The sequence below is a fragment of the Acromyrmex echinatior genome, chromosome 4, assembly GCF_024713525.1.
Source record: "Acromyrmex echinatior isolate Ae372 chromosome 4, ASM2471352v2, whole genome shotgun sequence".
NCBI classification, from domain to species: Eukaryota; Metazoa; Arthropoda; class Insecta; order Hymenoptera; family Formicidae; genus Acromyrmex; species Acromyrmex echinatior.
The window spans coordinates 3,930,558-3,950,627 of NC_141855.1; the positions used below are offsets into that span (position 1 = coordinate 3,930,558).

Here is a 20,070-nt window from a genome sequence, read left to right on the forward strand (position 1 = left end):
TTCTTGTCCGCGGCTGAGCAAGATCCCTTCTAGAGAGCGCGAGAGAGCAGCTGTGTTGTTCTATGTGTAAGACCCGTCGGTCCGTACCTTGTTGGTTGCATCTCTGCAAAGTGGCGCAATGTCGAGAGAGTTGCATAACTCTTTGGAAACCAGTCATCTCGTGCCGTTGATGATCTTCTGGCCGGAACTGTTAGAATAACATTAACTCTTTATTTTTATTTTTTAACTCTTCATATTTACGTTATTTTCTGTAATAATATAGAGCAGTTGCTTCAGCTCTTGAGCTCTAAGTTCCTGAGAGTAATAATAAGAAATGCTTTTATTTAAAAAAATTGATATTTTATTGATACTGCTTTATATTGATATCAGAAAGATGTAAAAGACATTTGGCTTTTACCTTATTTTACGCTATTAAATTCATAATATTTCAAATATCAATTGTCAAATTAGTAAAATATTCAATTGTCAAATTATGTCGGATTTGAAATGTTTTTAATCATTCCTACAGATCGGTACTGCTCTTGCTCAATATGTCGTTAATTCAATTAAAACAATGGAGTTAAACAATTTAACTCAAGTAATGTATTGATTTGACTCGTATTATTTACCAAGTATATATAATATGAACGCTATTTACTTTGAAACTAAGCAATCCAACTACAGAAATGCTTGATTATATGTATTTGTTTTTTTAACAATTTTGTATTAAAATAATACATTTGACACATTTAAAAGTTAAAAATAATAAAATGTTATTTTACACAAGGGATTGATTTAAATTTAACCTTTTAATGTTTAATAATACATGATTTTATAGTAGGTATTGAAGAAATGGCAATGTATATTCCAAGGATAATTTTTTATAATTGACTAGGAGTTAACTATTAATTATTATGATACTATGAAGATTTATTCTAACAGAAATATCTTGTAAATTATTAAAGAATATCAAGAATATAACAGTTATCATTGGATTTAAAATTGACCCCATTACAGCAATTACTTTTGATGTTCAACCTCTTAACTTTTAGCAGTTTCGTTTCGTCAATGACTAAATTATTCATCGAAAGTATTTTTGAAAGTATCAGAAATAAGATGATTATTATATTAAATTTGTAATTGTGACCTCGTTTTAACAATCACTTCCACTTGTAAATTAATCATGATAATTAAGTTAGTACTTATTTATTATTGTTTGATAAATATGCATATGTTATAACTTCATGAGTATCTTTTAATTTTGTATTACGTTGCTGTTTAAATTTTTGTCGAACAAACTTACAAATAAACTTACAATAAATCTTCAAATTATTATTTTGATAATGAAAATTTAATTTAAATTCTTATGTTTTAAAAGCAAACAACAAAACGTAAAATTATAATTTGATTGTACGCTGTAGAAAATAAAATGTTAATTTTAACTTGAAGACGTATAATGGACTTTTTTTGAGACATGTAAAAATGTTAAAACTTAGTAAAAATTTACATTAAGCGATTGCTTTTAATGTTTCTCTTGTGAGAATCGTTTTCTATTGCGAATATTACATGACCATTTATAGTAGCAAATTTTTATCACTTTTGATAAAACCTTTAAATTGTGTGGTTTGACGAATTTTTAATAAAATATAATATGAAATATACGTGAAAACATGATATTGACAGAATACAAAAATAGATGCAATCAATAACATTTAGAAAGATTTATACAAAAATAAAATTAACTAGGCGATAAAATATGCTATACTGTAAAATAGAATATTTAAAAATGATTGTATAAATATTACTTATCTTTATGTGAATCCAGATTAAATTCGCTGAATTAATAATGTTATCAAAATTTAAAGTTTAATACTATAAAATAACATGTGCCAGCTGTATGCACAAATGTATGCCTTTATGATGTAATCTTAAAACTCGAGTATCGCTTTTACGAAACTTAAAAACAATTGTCGTGCTTGACTTCTCGCATCGTAGTGCGATATTCAGTTCCTAGAGTGCATTCATGGAGCCAGTAGATGGTCGTGGCGAACGTGAATCTCGACCCAAATGTAGGTCAGAGCGCAAAGCAATCGGTACGGTAAGGTAAGTCACAACACGCGACAGAAAATACAGTTATTTATGACACATGAGGTCCCTTAAGAATACAATACATATCAATTTGATACAGAATTCGAGCATTGTTAATTTAATAAAAGCAAAAATGCAAGGCGTATTTTTCGATACTTGTGTAAGCAGATATAAAAGATCTAAGCAAAGATTATAGATATGTATATAAAATATTAAAAAAAAAATATTGACCAGAAAAGAAAACAAAAGTGAGAAGAAAAATAGCAAAATGTAATAAGAAAATGTTAAAAAATTTGTCCTGGATTTCTATTTAAGTTAATTTCTCTAAGAAAAATCTAACATTATAAGCAATATAATATAAATAAATTATATAAATTAATTATAATTATAATATTATTATAAATTAATAAAAAATAAATTATATTTTACATACAATCACAATTATAATTATATTCGTAATTTTAAATTAAAGATAAATTCGAGATGGGCATGACTTAATTTAAAATTAACTTGAACAAGAAAGGCATAAGAAGTGTGTACAAGAAATCATACTTTGTGTAACGTTATATCGTTAATATATCAATTTTTGTTCGTCGTGTGTTGTAAATTAAATTCACTTAGAGTTTGATGTGGAAAAGCAGGACAATTATATTCTCGTCACGATATATATATATGTCGCTCGACAGAAAAACAGTATTATCACCTGGCATCGAGTTTGCATCGACATTACAAACGTTATCGATAAGCGTTCAAAATCTGTATTTATTCAAGAGAAAATGCTTTTTTTTCTAATTGAATAAGAATAAATAGTATTAATAAATAATCCACTCATATTACTATGATGTTATGATAATCATTTTGTAATATCGATATCGCATTCCATGGTTAATACTGGTGTAAATGTTGTGATTCGCTCTGATAATTGCGAAATATTAAATTTTTTAATTAAGATTTACTCATATTTAGCAGTTTATAACTTTTATTTACGGCCAACAATCAAGTCCGTATTGTTTTTAAACTTTAACGAAATAATACCTTATTTGGACATACACTAGTTCAAATTTCGATAATTCCAAATTTTCATCCGTAATTGATAATTAAATCTTGTTAATGCCACTCAAGCGCATAATTATGATCAAAATATATTTGATAAACGTTCGAAATCATGCAATAGACGTATAAAAATAAACGTTTAAAGTTGATATGTATAAAGATAAACATTTAAAGTTTGATACGTTTTTTAACTATTTAATAAACATTACAAAAATAGTTCATTAAGTATTTTTTTACTAGTTTAAAAAACCGTTCTTGTTGATATTTTGATGGTTTAACGAATGTATATTTAATGTTAATAACGTCTATTTAACGTTTGTATATAACATTAAAACCATTTTGACTAAACGTTTTTTAAACATATAGTGTCAATACTTGAGCAGGAGATTAGATAAAACAATTAAATTAAATAAAAATAATTACAGAGGCAAATTGATACACACAAAGTATTTGGAGTTTTACTTATTCAAATTAAAATTAGACTTTCTTAAAACATTAGAGATTTTATTAATTATTTTATCTTATTATTATTTTTTATTAAAAATAATATAATTGAGATATCAAGACAGAGAAGAATCTTTACATATTTAATTTGAAAAATGATATCTATTTTTACTCACAACATATTTTAATATAGTATTATACCGAAAAGGAAAACCTTATCACATAATATTTTTCCATAAAATCAAATATTAATATATCTTGTAACTGAAATAATATATGTATAAATTATATAATAATAAATCAAGTATATTTTCGTAAAGAATATTAGGATCACATCTTGATGTACGATACATTTCTGCTGCTTTACATTTCTACATTCTCTTCTGCTTATGTACTTCATTGGTGAAATGGGTTAACAAGAGTAACCGTTTAGTCATCACGATCTGCGTCGTCAAAATCTCGGCATATCGCCTACGATCGTTCGCCAAACAATGCGCGTCGCTCATACGACGGATAATAGACCGAGAGTCGTTGAACCTCGCGAGCTTTCCGAGATGACGCTCGACACACGCACCAGCGTATTGCTTGCTATATCGTAGTTAGAGCAATACGAACGGACTTGGCACGAATTACGCGTTCGGCGTTTATTATCCCGCTCGGAAATGCCTGTCTTAAAGTTCGTCGTCTCGGGACCGGTCAGAAATGACGTCAGCCTGAGCGTCGCATGAATGCGAGTGAGCGAGTGAGCGAGCGGCAACGTTAACCCTTTGCACTCAGGCGTATCTGCATTACGTTCGAGTAGTTACGCAGCTGAGTCGGAAAAATATTTTTATCTTTTCAAGATATATGAGTATATAAATTAAGCGTGCAGGAACGCACGAAACTGTTAACTGTATTAACTATTTCGATAATTAACCGTATGCAATTTATCGATAAAATTTCGGTATGGTTACACAGAATATTCATTTTTTCTTCTAAAATTCTTCTAAAAAATTTAATAGAAAATTGTATGTAATTAAATTGAATTATTCAAACAAACGTGGAAACATTCATAATAATGAAGATCTAGAAAAATAACAATCTCTTTCGATGATATTTAGAACTTATGATATTTAACAGATTTATATTAAAATATCCTATAGGCTGCGTTTCACTTTTTGATAAACTTCAAATCTCTACTCTCTTACTCCATTATTCTCTTTTACTTTTTTGTTTATTCATTAGAAAAATTATCACATAGGTTATCCGAAGATGAAATTGATCCTTAGTGATAAAAAGTTTGTACTATTAGCGATTTATGCTATCAATAATGTGTCAAAATCTTGATATCAAGGATTTATAATATCAAAAATTGATACACTCTATTTAAATTAATTAGAGAAAGAGAGAGAGAGAGAAATTGGGCCAAATTAATCTGTATCTGTATCAAAAATTTATGATACTATAAATAGTAATTGATCGAAATTCCACGGTTTATACTTGATGAATATCAAACAACAAATGTAACAATAATCATTGAGATTCTCTCTCTCTCTCTCTCTCTCTCATGTCTCGCCCGTTTATTAAATAATCAGCGTAAACACAAAGATCAGTATGCGCAACCACTGGCGCGCATTTTGTTATCAAAAATCAGCTTATCTACTCCATTCGCGCTATCGCTAATCTCACATGTTGAATTCCACGGTGGAAAAGGCAGACTGACGACAACAACGACGATGACAATAACAACGACGGACGACGACGACAACGACGACGCCTTGCATTCGTCGACTCGCGTGCATGCATATCGTCGTGCGAATATTTATTTGCGAAACGTATTTATAGAGTATTACGCGGCGCAGGTTGGCAACCTCGTGCACGGTTATGCAATAAATGAGCGAAGGAGCGAAAGGGACACGGCGCGGGCGAGGGGGATAGGCGGAGGAAATCGTTCGGAGTGAGCGGTGAGTATACGAGAAGGGAGGGGCAGAGTAGTGAGCGAGGACAATGAGGAACAACGAAGGAGGGGAGGAAAAATAGTGAGGGAATGAAGAGAGAAGGAAAGAATAAAATGGCGTGGAAAGAACGGCGCGCGCGCGCACGTTAGGGAGATGGATAAAACCGGTGCGTGTTCAGGCAAAAACACAAGGGGAGGGAGAGAGAAAGAAAGAGAGAAAATATGAGGGAAAAATTGAGAGGAGAGAGAGAATACGTACAAGGACGAAGTTTCGAAAAGGGATGACTGTGATATGAACGTATAAGCGGAAAGGAACAAAGGGATGAGATCATATAATGATGTCAATGGAGAAAGCATATAATACATGGGAGAGAAATTTTTAGAGATAAAATCGATATTCTAAAGAAAGATAAAAGTCTTTCTTTGCATCTACCATTTTACAGAGGCACAAAAATAATGGCAATGAAATCAGCTGATATAGGATATAGATCCAAAAAAATTAATCAAAATGGTTTAAAAATTAAATTTGTAATATTTGTTATTTGCTAATATATAAATGTATGAGTTAACCGACTTAAAAATTAATAAATTAAAATATTTATTCATATATATATACAGGTAGTTATTTTAAATATTTCCTTCCTAGAAATTTTATTAACTCTATCATACAGTTTACAACTTGCTAGGTTTCAAGATATTCTAATAAGTAAATTTTTAATTAAAATAATATTAAAATGAAATATGCTTGGTTTTATTTCATCAAATGAAATAAAATTAATTAATATATAAGCATCAACTTTTTAAATTAATTTTAATCAACAATTTAAAAAATTCTACATATTTGTATTGTTTCAATTATCATTAAAAATATATCAGGTGTATAGTCTCCATAAAAAGTGACTTACATTGAAAATTTTTTTATACTTCTCATAAAAATGAATGTTATTTACATCAACATTTAATAAAAAGGCAATACTTATATATTTAATAATAGCATTTTATAATTTATATATAAAATTTTTTCTCATTTTATCTTAATGATTTTTTTAAAAACATTATTTATCGAAATAATTTTTTTTATCCAGGTTCTAAATCATCGCCAAACTTCTTATATTATTTTTACAAATACAATATAGAAAAATCTATGTCTTTATAATTTTTTTATCTTGTTAAAAAATATGCATTCTTAAGAAAAAATTAATTTAGAAAATTAAAAAAAAAATTTATTTTTATCTTTTCATCTACTTTTATTAGCAAATTTTTCTTTAAAAACAAAAAAAAAAAGAAAACCGGGAATTCTATCCCCGCCATGAAATCCCCAAATCCCCAAATTACGCGAGCCACGTTTCCTATGTAGGAAACACGATACACTCATGCATTTAGGTAGCACGCCAGTGACCTTAACAAGGCGCACTAATAAAGCAAACGCGTCGCACGAGTCGAGATCGGAAAGCGCGCGCTATGCGCTCGTAATCCAGCCGGCGCGGCTCTCGGTCGTTTCCGATGACGGTCGACCGTCACCGGCAACGTTCGCCTACACTCGCGAATCTCCGACACGCGCGGGCGCGGGGGCGGTGGGGGCAGTGGCGCTGTCGGTGCGGTAAGGGGGTGGAGGGAGCAAAGGGTGAGGCACTCGGCCATCATCAGTGGAGGCGCGCAGTTCAGTGACCCGCCGCATCGTCGCGCGATGAAGGGGGGCGCGGGGAGTTCTGACATATTGTGAGATGCCAGCCCGCTAACGCCGGTCCTCGAAAAACACCTCGTTCCGTCTCGCTCTCCCTCTTTCTATCGTTGCCTCCTTTCACTCCTTCCTTTACCTCTCAGTTTATCTTCGTTTATCTCACTGACATTTTCTCCGTCTTTCTCTTATTTCTGAGACGCGCGTGGAGAGTACGTCTCTCTCTCACTTTCTCTCTCTCTCTCTCTTTCCTTCTTCGTCCGACACGTTGCCGCCGCCTTGGCTCGTCAAAATCCCCAAAATATTCATACCGCCAGTCGTGAACTTTCCGCAAGTTTTTCCGGCCGCGCGCGCAAGCGATGAGGTCGGTGTTCTCCTCGTGAGAGAGAGAGAGAGAGAGAGAGAGAGAGAGAGAGAGAAGTATAAAGGAATGAGAGAGAGAGAGAGAGAGAGAGAGAGAGAGAGAGAGAACGCAGTCGCACCGCGTGTATACTCGTTCTTCGCTCGCGGTCATATACGCTCCGGATGCTTCCCGAAATTCTCGATCACAACCAAAGAAATCTGAAGAGTGTAGCCGCGAGTGCTCCCACGCCAACTGCGCGACGCGTAGTATTAACATTACGCAGACCTTTCCTCATGTTTCTCGTCGCTTTCTCTCTTTTTATCCTGCTACGTTCTTTATCGTTGCACTAGTTTCTTCGAAACAACCTCCGGAAAGATTTCCTCGTTTGGAGCACGCAAGCGTTGAACGGAAGTCCACCGCGTCAGTCTGAGTGAATCGTCTTATTGACGTGAATCAATTCGCGAAGACCATCTTTCTTCGCTTTCCATCAACGCGAGCACCGTCTTCCGTTTCTGCTCGTCGCGCGAAAATTGTCCCGTGGATTCGCGCGAGTGGTATATCGTCTGTCCTGTGTGTACTTGTGTGATAAACGTATGCAACGAAAACGCGTAGTGCGATCGAATTGCGCGGCTGGAAAGTCTCCAGGTGGAAAATCGCGAAGAAGAGCGCGTGTTGCGCGTACACGCGCGATCTCATATACTTCTCTGTCGCGCTTGCGCGCGGTTCGCGATTTGCGCGCTATTCGTGTAGTCGCGCGACTACACGGTGGACAAAATTGCTCGTTCAGATTGTGTGTGCGGATAAGAGCTTGAAGAAAATAAGATAACATTTCACTTCACGATGGGAAGTAGATATTTAACAATATTTACGAATCCTATGCGCATAATTCTATGACACTTTATATTACGTCGATTAATGTAGAGTAAAACGCACAAATTCTTACTTCTGAATTTCTCACTTTTCTTAAAGAAAATTTATCGAGCTTTTTTTTGTTTGCTTGCTCTTAGATTGATTGTCGTAATTTGTTCAAAATGTTACTTGAAAAATATGTTCCAGTCTGTTTGCTAAAACGTCTGCTTATTCCAGTAAAGTTATATTACAACAATTTCCATGGAAAAATTTCCATAGATATATAACTTAACTTACAAAGAGACTTTATACGAAGCACTATTGCCTCTTTTTATCTCAGTCTGGCTAAAGCTTATTATGAGCAAAATGAAGTAATTATAATAATGAGGAATATTAAAATAAAAAAATAGGTTAACGATATATAATGGCAACGATATGAACAATATTATACTATATATTTTATATATACATGTGTATGTATATACATTATTTTTGCTTGATTACGTTGCATTAAATATTAATAGGAATAATCTATATATCTATATATACTCTATATATAAATCAAAAGAAAAAGGCAATGCCAGTGCTTTGTGATTATTGCACAGCTATATATTAACAAATTTGGTATAAGATATTATTCTCTATAGAAAAAAAAAACGCTACATCGAAATTGCTCCGATAAAAGATAAATCGAACAAAAATGCGTTCACAAAACTCTCATACAAAGTAAGAGAAAACATTTGCCGACATAAGCTATTTTAGTCATTGTGAAAAAAGAAATTAACGAAGCAAACCAAAAATAATGAAGCGAAATAATGATGCAAAATAATTCGAAAGACAATATAAAAAATTCTTTTAGGAAAATTCGCGGATAATTACTTTATAACAATCATTTTACTAAGAACACACTTTATTTTGTTAGACGTAATAAATATTAAAATTATTCTCATATATTATTTTAGCTGTATTGTACAACTGGTGACTTTTCATATACCAATAACAAAGAACTACATTGTGAACTACAACAATACATCGACGTGGCATAAGAGGAAGGCGACTATTTCGATTTCGGGAGTTCCGGGTATAATGCCTGTCCACCGTTGCCGTTGCACGCTGCGCTCTCCGCATGACGCACGTCGAAGATGCGAGCGTGCCGGGTGACTGTACTCTGGGTTCATCGTTCTCGGTTATGTAATGTTCGGCCGCGTATGTATGGTGCAAGCGCCTCGATGTTCTGCTCGTGGCGCTAGAGTTGCCGGACGGGAGAAGCGTATTCGGGCGATATATATCCAGACTGGGGACCGGCCACGCACCGAATCCTCGTTTCCGTGCACGCACACGCGCACGTGCGAATAATCACGACACTCCGCCCACCCTTTTTCCTCGCTTTACGAAACTGTTTTTTTCATCACACTGAATTTTTTTCTGGCCGCTAACAAGCCCTGCCGTTGAGAGTTCCCAAATTTTTTTGAAATAACCGATTCATTTTTTCGGAAAGTTAAAAGAATAATTCTGAAGAATCGCGCGAGTGAAAAGTTCTTATATCTCTTTGTTTCAATGCCTGAGTACGTTTTTTATTAATAATATAGAGTAATAAAATCTACGAGTCCATTCTTTAATAAATTGAGACTAAAACTTTACGAACTTACAATTTTCAATAATTACTAACTCTAAAAGATGATTTTTATCTTGTGAATTTAATATAAATATATGTCATACAGTTTATACCAGTGATTACTGAAAATCGAATTAAATTGCACAATTTGATTGATTACACAATGTATGTTTGAATGCCTTTATCTTTGTCAGCGTCGATAAGAAAAGAGGAATTTGATCTAACCCTAGCAGATAAAAAAATGATAGATTTTGAGACTCACAAACTTGTTTAACAAACAACTCAGTTCTGTTTTTGCCAAAACAGAATTTCATAAGTTTTCCTTAAGTTTTTTTAATTTAAAATTTCTTCAATTATTTCTTTCGTAATATTGTTCTTACTTTAAAGTAAGAACTTTAAAGTATGTAAGAAAATAATTTACGCTAGTTTTGTTTTTCAATACAATTCAAAATCAAAACATCCAATAATAATAAACTTAGTCTTCAAAATATTTTACATCGCTTTGTATTAATTTTTTAAATATTATTACTTGCTTAAAGAACAATTCAACGAACGTATTTTAAGAGTGGCTATGTATTTTTATCTAATACTCCACATAAAGTATATCGTGAAAATGAATAGTGTGAATTTAAGACAAAGACTCAATTAAAGACTAATTAAGGACGTCCAGTCCACGGACAACTGATTTCGATCGTAATCATACATGTGGATCTTCAGAATCGAGCCGGTATTGTCTTCACGATAGATCGTAAATGAAACCAGCAAGAAATATCTGTAAATGGAGGGAAGTCTGTCAGGATTTGGCGGGCCTACGTGGGGTGCGGACAGTACGAGTCCTCAGCCGACGGAAAGATCGAGATCGAGAGAGAGATCCGCGCAGCCTCTCTCCGATGCTGGCAGCGCGATCCTCGATGATCGTAGACTGCATGCCAATTCGATACGAGGTAGATTTAAAGAAATCAACTAGGTAACATATTTACAGTTGGATTGTAAATATATTAAAACTTCTTAAAATAATTTCGATTACTTCCAAATCTCGATTCGCAATTAACACAATGGATATAACACTTTAATAAAGAATAAAGAATAAAACGATTATATGCGCGGCTCAAAATTAATATATTTATTGCGATTATACATCGATTTGAATTTTAGAACTACATATATAATTTAGAGAATTCTATTATATTACTTATAAGTTTACTTTTTATTTTATAAGTACGGTAAGAATGTATTTTGTAATATATTCTTGATGAATAAATCATAATATGTCGTTACACACACAGAGAATTCAATTTTTTAATAATTTAATGGAAATCTTCAAAGAAGTGAAGAATGAATTATAATAAAGATGGCAGAAAAAAGAAAATCCGTTAGTATTTTGCTAGATGTATATGAATGAATCTTGAAGTTTGATATAGTATTATCTATACTATGAAATAAAAAGAATTATGAAGCAAGGGAAAATTTTGCAAAACATTTTGATTTGAGCTCATAATTGAGTTGCTCGTTTCTTTTATGGTTACAGCTCAGATCGAGATAATCCCATGCAAGGTATGCGGGGACAAGAGCAGCGGTGTACATTACGGTGTGATCACCTGCGAGGGCTGCAAGGGCTTCTTCAGGCGGTCGCAGTCGTCGGTCGTCAACTATCAATGTCCGCGGAACAAGAATTGTGTGGTCGACCGTGTAAACAGAAACCGGTGCCAGTACTGTCGGTTGCAAAAGTGCCTACGCCTCGGCATGTCAAGAGATGGTGAGTACTTTCAACTGCTCCAACCTTTCGTCACCTTCTTTCAGAGAGACGAATCGTTCTTGTCACTTGGTGGGATTCTCGAAATGGAAAGATGTAAAGTTTTATATCTTCTCCTCGCACATTATTCTCGTGTTAGAAAAGTATACGATTCACATTTAACATTTTCAAATTTTATATAGGAAGAATTACTTTTGCACCATGGCTTGATTAGACACATATATGGCAAGATTATGAATCTTGTCATATCTCTTCGTTTATAAAAGAATTTATATATATGCGTGTGTGGGTTGTGTAAACTTTTAATATACGCGATTGAGTCATTTGTTTCCTGTGCATTTCTTTCCTTTGAAATATTAAGTGCACTTGGCACGAGATAATGGTCTCTATTCTTTACTTTTTTTTTTAAATACACAATTTTACTAGTACAAACAGTTTTTGAAGATGTTAAAGTATGTATAGAAATAATTTAATAATTTTTATATACTTGTAAATAATGATGAAAATTAACTTGGGACACAAACGGTCACACATTATTAGTATACACACATTGTGTGTATACTAAGAATTAATATATATATATATATACATGTGCGTGTGCGTGTGTGTGTGTGTGTGTGTGTGTGTGTGTGTGTATATACTGAAAAAAATTTACTAAATTTTAATAAATATTTGTTTGAATATTATAATAGTATTAACTAAACATTTACTTATAATAAATGAATATTTATTTTATGAAATGATGATACTTAAATTAAAATGATGGTTTCTGTAGCAAAGAAATATTACTGTTCAAATAGATCTAATTAAAAAAAAAAATAGATCTATTAAAATTTTTTTCAGTGTATAAAAAACGTATCATTATAATTTGGTAGCCAAGAAACTTAATTAAATTTAAAAATAGTAGTTTTTAAATAGTATGCATAGAATACACAATATCATTTCACACTCTTGTGGTCTATTCAAACAAGTTTTGCACGATATAGTTCTACGAGATCAGCAGGAAATAGCGGATAGCTCAGCGCGTCATACAAACTCTTTAAAAGCTTCTTTGTTTGAAGGACTATAACGCGGGGACGCGATGTTGACATGCTTGAACAGTACCGATACCCGATATTTATTCGATGTAGATAATAATGCAGTATAAACGAATATGATACAACGCAGAAAAATGTAGAAATCTTTAAAATGCATTCATCTGGCATAATTATTTTTTGTTTGATACAAAAATATTATTTATTCAAGAAATAAGGAACGATCAGAATGTAATTCTTAAATTCTTTCGAAAATTTCGAAAAACAGAACAATTAATTATAATTAGCTTAGAATTAAATAATAATGTTATATTATCTTCTAGCTTTTAAATTACAGACAAATTAAATAATGAGTATATAAGGAAGCTATGAGTTCTTAATAAATTGCGTAATGTACTACGCATGATGCGAAATCGATTGTTTCGCACGAAAAATGAAGAAACGTCAGCGGTTGACGAAGGCAACTATATGCATACCGATTGCAGCAAGACGCTACGCGTGCCAACTCGGGGTGCACGACCCCTTATCAAAATCCGTCTCTCCTCCTCCTACGACGAGTCATCGTTGCACTTTATCGGGGCGAGTCACGAACTGTCTTCAGTGCGTTAAACCGCCGCTGTCCGAAGCCTATTCTCGAAGACGGTTGCGATATTAATAGACAAGGCCGTCAAGACGAAATGAGAAGATACCTCGTGGGTGAACGAATAAAGCCTATCGGGATAAAGCCGGTCAAAAACATAATGATCGAGATGATAGTCCTAGATCCAAATGAAATCTCTCGTATTGTTGATTCTTTTATGTCACCGAAGAGCTTTTTTTAAAATTTAAACAGATACCGATAAGAGTGAATGGCATAACTCATAATAATTACAGTATTTTATTATTTTTATATAATTATAATTAGAGGAGTACATAGTATTATGGCTAGTGTAGGTATAATGGCCGCTCTTAATATCTCCGCTATTAGGTGGCAAATTAGTGATTATTTATGGAGTTATTTGTTCAATAGCTCGCCGTTACACCAAGACGCTAATGCTAATGCTATAATATGTCAATATATAATAACCAGCATTTATTATAGCCCATTTTTCATGCATTTAGAAACATTTTTTAAGTATACTTTAACATTTAATTACACATTATTTCTCATTCTTCTTAAACTCGAACGTATCACACGAATATATGTATATGTAAGTGTTGTTTGTTATTTAACTTTAGCTGTATATGTACATTTCGAGTTAACAAAGTTAAACGATAGCATGACATTTGGCTAATATGGCCTCCTAAGCATGTTGATTGCTGATATCCTCTCCCTTTTTCGAGATTTTCATATCAAGATAATTATTTGATAAATTGATTATAGTTTTACTATTAATCTATAATTTATGTTATATATATGTACTATAAGAGCCTAAATGCGAAAGAAGTTACGTTTACGTATATATATTTGCATACATTTTGCAATATTTTACTTTATTGTTAATTTTGTAAATACTATGTTTTTTTTTAACCAAAACCAATTTTTTGAATCTATTTTTGTAGAAGGCCACATTTCCACTCCCATTCCTCTTTGAGATATTATGCAATGTTGCTACATTTCTATAAATAATGTTCTAGGTAATAAATATTTCATATTGAGTCATATTTCATATTGAGTTAGTTTAGAATTTAAAAATTAAACAACACTATGACAAATATAAGGATCATATAATATCACCTTTTTCTCTATACATTTTTATATAAGACATATATAAAATTGTATGATAATTTTATTATATATTTTTGCTCGTAGAATTTTATATTAATTATATATTCTGTGCAGAGAGAACAGTTAATTTTTTATTCATATGAGATTCATCTGAATTCTTTATAACTAAAAATTGCCATTTTTTTACAATAAATAATCATTGAAAAAGAATATACTTAAAACAAATTAAAATTGATATTAGCATGAAATTAAAAATTATATGAACGGTTTATTTTAAAAATAATTATAAGTTACTTCTAATTGAGTTTTTATTCAAAATATGACAAGATGTTTTTTGTCAGTTTCTTATTATATTAAAAAGTAAGTTATTTAATATTAAATAAATTTTTGGTACTAAGCTCTGCCTTTTACAATAAGATTCGGATGGTATCAAAATAGTAAGAATATAATGGCAGATGGATTAAATTTATTTCAAGAATTGCATAGAAAATTCGAAGGCAAACAAATTCAAAGCTAACTATTGAAAATTAAATATCTTAAAAATAAGATATAATTATATTGTATAATTTTCTACATTTAGTTTATTCTTCTTTTTATGATAATAACAAGCAATAAACTAAAATTTTATAATAACCAACTTAAGTTGATGAACAAAATAACTATTTATTGTATTATAATAGTGTATCAAGTGGATAAATGTTTATATGGAGAGATTTAAGATGCATTGATTATACGCGACATGTAGAGGAGACGATGAACCAGATTCTTATCCATGTACACGAATATAATAATACACGACATGTTGCAATTATCGTGATAGATACATACAATATTCTAAAAGATACATACATCAAAAGCGGATTTTATTTCTCATTGTGTTTTAGATGTTAATTGATTGACAGAAATTCTAATTACTTTACATATTCTTTAGAATGTTTAGAACTTGAAATTAAGCTTCAAAGAGTAATTAATAAAATGAATGTTATTCTGAATGTTATAATTTATTATGGAGCGTATCTCCGCACAATATAGGTAAACACACAAATATAGGTAACATTAATTGAATTTTTTAATAATGTAATTAACAAAATTGTATAATTTAAAATTTTTACAGGAAATATTTATTTCTAGATACCTTTGAAAGCATTTTTTCTCATTTTCAAGCATTTTTTGATACATTGTTATTTCTTTTTTAACACATTATGAAACAAAATGTATAGTACTATTAATCAAGCAAATTTATTTCGTTTTTTGATCTCGCGTCATTGAACTTCTCTACTCGTTCGACGAATAAACCTGATCTGGGAATCGTAATACAGCATAAATTTTTTATGCGCCGGCTATTTTTATTGTTCTGTGATTGTTACTTCCGTGAATCTAAATCGAGCATTGAACGATCAAAGATCTTGGAAACGTCATAGATTACATTCAACATTATGAAATATATTATATATATATTTATATATATATATATATATATATACATATATATATGTGTATATATATACATATATATTATATGTATATATATATATATATATAAAATATATAAAATTAATAATGAAAAAATAGCTAGAACATGAATTATAAATAATATAAGAGCTAGTTGAGTTTTATTATAAATTTCAATAATATTTTGATAATTAAAAATCTTATATTTATTTTTAGAAAATTTAAACAAATCTTTAAAAAATTAATTTATTAATTAAGATGATTGAAATAATTTATATATTTTTAATTTAGAATCGATATTTATTTACATAAAAAATTATATATTTTTTATATTCTTTTTTATTCCTGAATTGTTTTTTAATATACTATTTAAAAAGTTGATATCTATTTACTTGAAAATTATATATTTTTAAAATTTGTTATATCCCTTGGGAAAATTTACGTTAGAAAACTTAAAAAATCTTAAAATTTACTGTAAATTTAAAAGAAAACCTAAGAAATAGGAAAGGTAAATTTTAAACTTTATGTAATCATAGTAACTTTAAACTTAACGTTTATTAAAGTAAAATACTTAAAAATTGTTAAGAATAAATATCAATTTTAAAGATTTTCTTTAAAATAATAATTGTAAAATTATAAGTTTGTTTAAAATTCAAGATGAATCCTGTTTATTTATAAGATAGCTTGCCATCAAAAAAATTATTTTATAAGAACATAAATAAAAAATTTCATAACGCTGCCTTTTATTCCATATTGTATGAATCTTATTTACGAGAAAGTGCAGCACCGTCACATTCATCTAGTGGCGCTGTCGCGTATTGTTCGCGAATGAACTTTATGTCGACTTAGCATTACTTTCAAACTTATGAGCATGTTAAAAATCCCAGAAATGTGATGAAAATAATAAAACTCAGTTTTTCTAAGATTATTTTTAAGTCAGCACTGAAATACTTTAAAGTTCTTATATTTAGATTAATATTTTACACACTTTAAATTACCTCAAAAAATTTTTAAGTAAACTCTTAATTATTTTTAAAAACCTTAACTTTATTTAAAGTAAATTTTTCTCAAGAGATTTTTTTATTTATATAGTATAATATAACATACATTATAATTATAATATATTATTAATACTTTATATTATATGTTCTAATCACTCTAATTTAATTATGTATTATACTTTTTTGCTTTATAATAAATAACTGTGCAATGTCAAGTCAACAACGTGGAATGTCTTTCCATTTCATATGGATCGGATGATATTCAGCCGCGATATTCGGGCACAACCACAACTTCCTGCTTTTTGATGGCCAATTATCAAACGCGGTTTTTTTATCTGGTTACGGACAAATAACGTCGCGCGATTCACATTCAAGCCTGGTTCATTAAAGTTATTTGCCATAGAAGATACAATGAATAGACTAAAATCGATAAAAAGTAACTTTTATATGTATAATTAAAAAGTCATGTATTACCGATAAGAATGCTAATTACAATAATGAAATTACACACTTAATTTCATCATAAAATAAAATCTATAACAGTTGCATATTTGTTGACAATTAATTAAATTTAATAACATTTCTCATGCGAAGAAATGTATGTATATTGAATTCAAGTAAAAATGTTATTCATTATAATATATTTTACATACATATTTTACAATGTTTTCAATGCTTAAAATAAATTAATGCTTGAGATTAAATCTATCATTAAATTTTTTGCATTTTGAAATGATTTAAGAATATAAATTAGAATTTTTAATTTTAATTTTTACTTATATTAAATATACGCATTTAAAATTTATTTTTAAAATAATAATGACACATATGCGAAAAATATATTTTGATGATAATTAAGTATAAATAAAATTATTAATTAAGTTACGATTTAATTATAAGTTATATTTAATTAATTACATTAATTCCAACATATTATATTTACTAGATGCACGTTTTATTGCTTTCATTATCACGACGTATTGTATTCAGATGCACGGGAAATTTACTCAAATTATATCAATTTTAATTATCACGATGCTAAAAAGCACTTCGTGACATAGAGATTTCTTTTAACAAAATGAGAACTCGGACTCGAAAAGATTAAAGTAGGATTCAGTAACGGGAACCGTCTCGGCGTGTATTTCAGATTCAGTATCGCTTTATTTACTCTCCGGCGCGATAAGCTGCAAATACATCGTTTCTACTCAACATGTGAGCGTGCATGCACGCGCGCGCGCACACAGAATGCCAGAAAGTGCATCGTAAGCTACCGGTTAGTGCATACTCTTCCTGTTGCCATCTCCGTCTCTATCTCCTTCCTTTTCTTTCCGTCTCGTTCTCTCGTCCATACTTTATCCGCATTCGGTCGATCACCCTCCGCTTCCTCCCTCTTCTCCTCGCCGTGCCTCCACATGATAGCCATTCGGTTAGCCGCTGACATCGCTATCCCCCTTATCAACCCCTCGCCCCCTATTGTCATTCGAGCCCTCGACCACCCTCATGAGACTTACGCGCGTGACTATATGCGTGTAGTGACAGGATACCACTAAATCAACAATACATTGCTACCGCAGACAGTGTTCGAAAAATCTTTTTAATCTAATTAGAATATGTGAAGAAAAATCTAAACGAATGCTTTGCTTTTGATTAATTAACGTTTTTCTTAATTTTTAAACTATGATAACTTTTTTTAATCAGATATAATAATAAGAAACATGTTTTGTCAAATTAATTTATTTTTTACGTGCCAAAAAATGCGCAATGAAAAATGGTCTAAAAGAAAATTTTCTAAATAAATTATAACCGATTCATTATTGAAAGTATATAAACTTTAAAGTAAAAACCGGCCAAAAACGAGCTTATAATACGAAAATTTTCTAATTACAAAATTATACACTAAAAAATTTTATTTTTAAATGATATATTCATATACAGAATGATTCATTTTATTTTAACTGACAAATATTTCGAAAATATGGAATTTTACCAAGTAATATTCCAAATAAAAATATGTTATAGAGAGAGCGTACAATGGTGACGGTGTAACATGCAACTTTTATTTAGAATGTTTTTTTGGAAAAATTGAATGTTTTCGAAATATTTGTCTGTTAAGATTAATTTTACCCTGTATTTTTTTAATTTATATAAAATTTAATCTTCGTATTTGTCAAAGTTAAGCAAAAGAGAATATGGAGGATTTTTTTTGTTAATTAAAATTTGAACTTTGTGTTCCACGTGATTTTAAATTTAATTTTGAACTCAAAAACTAAATGTCTACAAAGCAATCAAAAAGTAATAAATTCTTCAAAGTAATATTTTTGCAACACTAAATGCGCGCGAATGTAAAATGTCAGTTTGCTATAAATTTTACTATTGAAAAATGTCAGTTCTTGAGAAAATTGAGATTAAAATTGCTCTCAAAATATATTAGAAATGATACATGAAACACAATACAGTTCCCAATGACTAGACACAATAGTGTCATATAAATTTTTCCATCAATACAAACTAATGTTATATATATAAATATATATATATATATATATATATATATATATATAAGCATATTATTATTTTTAATATTTTTTATTTTAGTAACTTTTTATATTTACTCTCCTCTTCACCGGCGATGTGAGACTTTTGATGCACAGTTGATTTTTTAATTGTAAGTTCTAAGAGAATAGATAGATATGGCAGAGTTTAGTATCCCAACTAAAAATGGCAATGTTGTGTATGTTGTATATGCCTGTGTGTAATTGTTTATTTCCATTCAACATATAGAAGACGTGCGTGTATACTCAACGATCTATATTACAGGTCACGTAAATATTTTCAGCAAATTAACAATTTTCTCATTTTTATAATTTTATGCTAATTTCATCAATAAATACGTAAATATTTTGTATATAGTCCGGAAATAAATTTGATGTGGACCTCAACATTTCAAAACTAAGATTGAAAGTTTCACATTGCCGCGGTGGAGGGTTAAATATTCTGATAACGAAGTGTTTTATTAAAAAATCATCTAAATTTTCTTGTAATTAATTAAAGAAGAGTAACACTTAATTTTCGATTAATTCTGAAAAAAATATAAAAAATAATTTTTATTAAGGAAAAATCGACTCTAGACTAAAAAT

The 20,070-nt window shown here is 30.5% G+C and overlaps 1 protein-coding gene across 8 annotated transcripts in view; it reads left to right on the forward strand.

Annotated features, from left to right (window-relative positions):
• Hr3 (nuclear hormone receptor 3 ROR-beta) overlaps positions 1 to 20,070 on the forward strand; it is a 115,325-nt gene that overhangs the window by 73,621 nt on the left and 21,634 nt on the right. For 7 of the 8 annotated variants that reach the window (XR_015545009.1, XR_015545008.1, XM_087405932.1 and 4 more), the window contains one exon: positions 11,514 to 11,741. Coding sequence is in view for 6 of the 8 variants with exons in the window: in XM_087405932.1 (XP_087262058.1) it covers positions 11,514 to 11,741 (228 nt within the window). In the remaining 2 variants the exon portion in view is untranslated. Of the gene's footprint in view, positions 1 to 10,604; positions 10,930 to 11,513; positions 11,742 to 20,070 lie in introns of those variants that run through there. The other variant, XM_087405930.1, reaches the window with a different exon arrangement.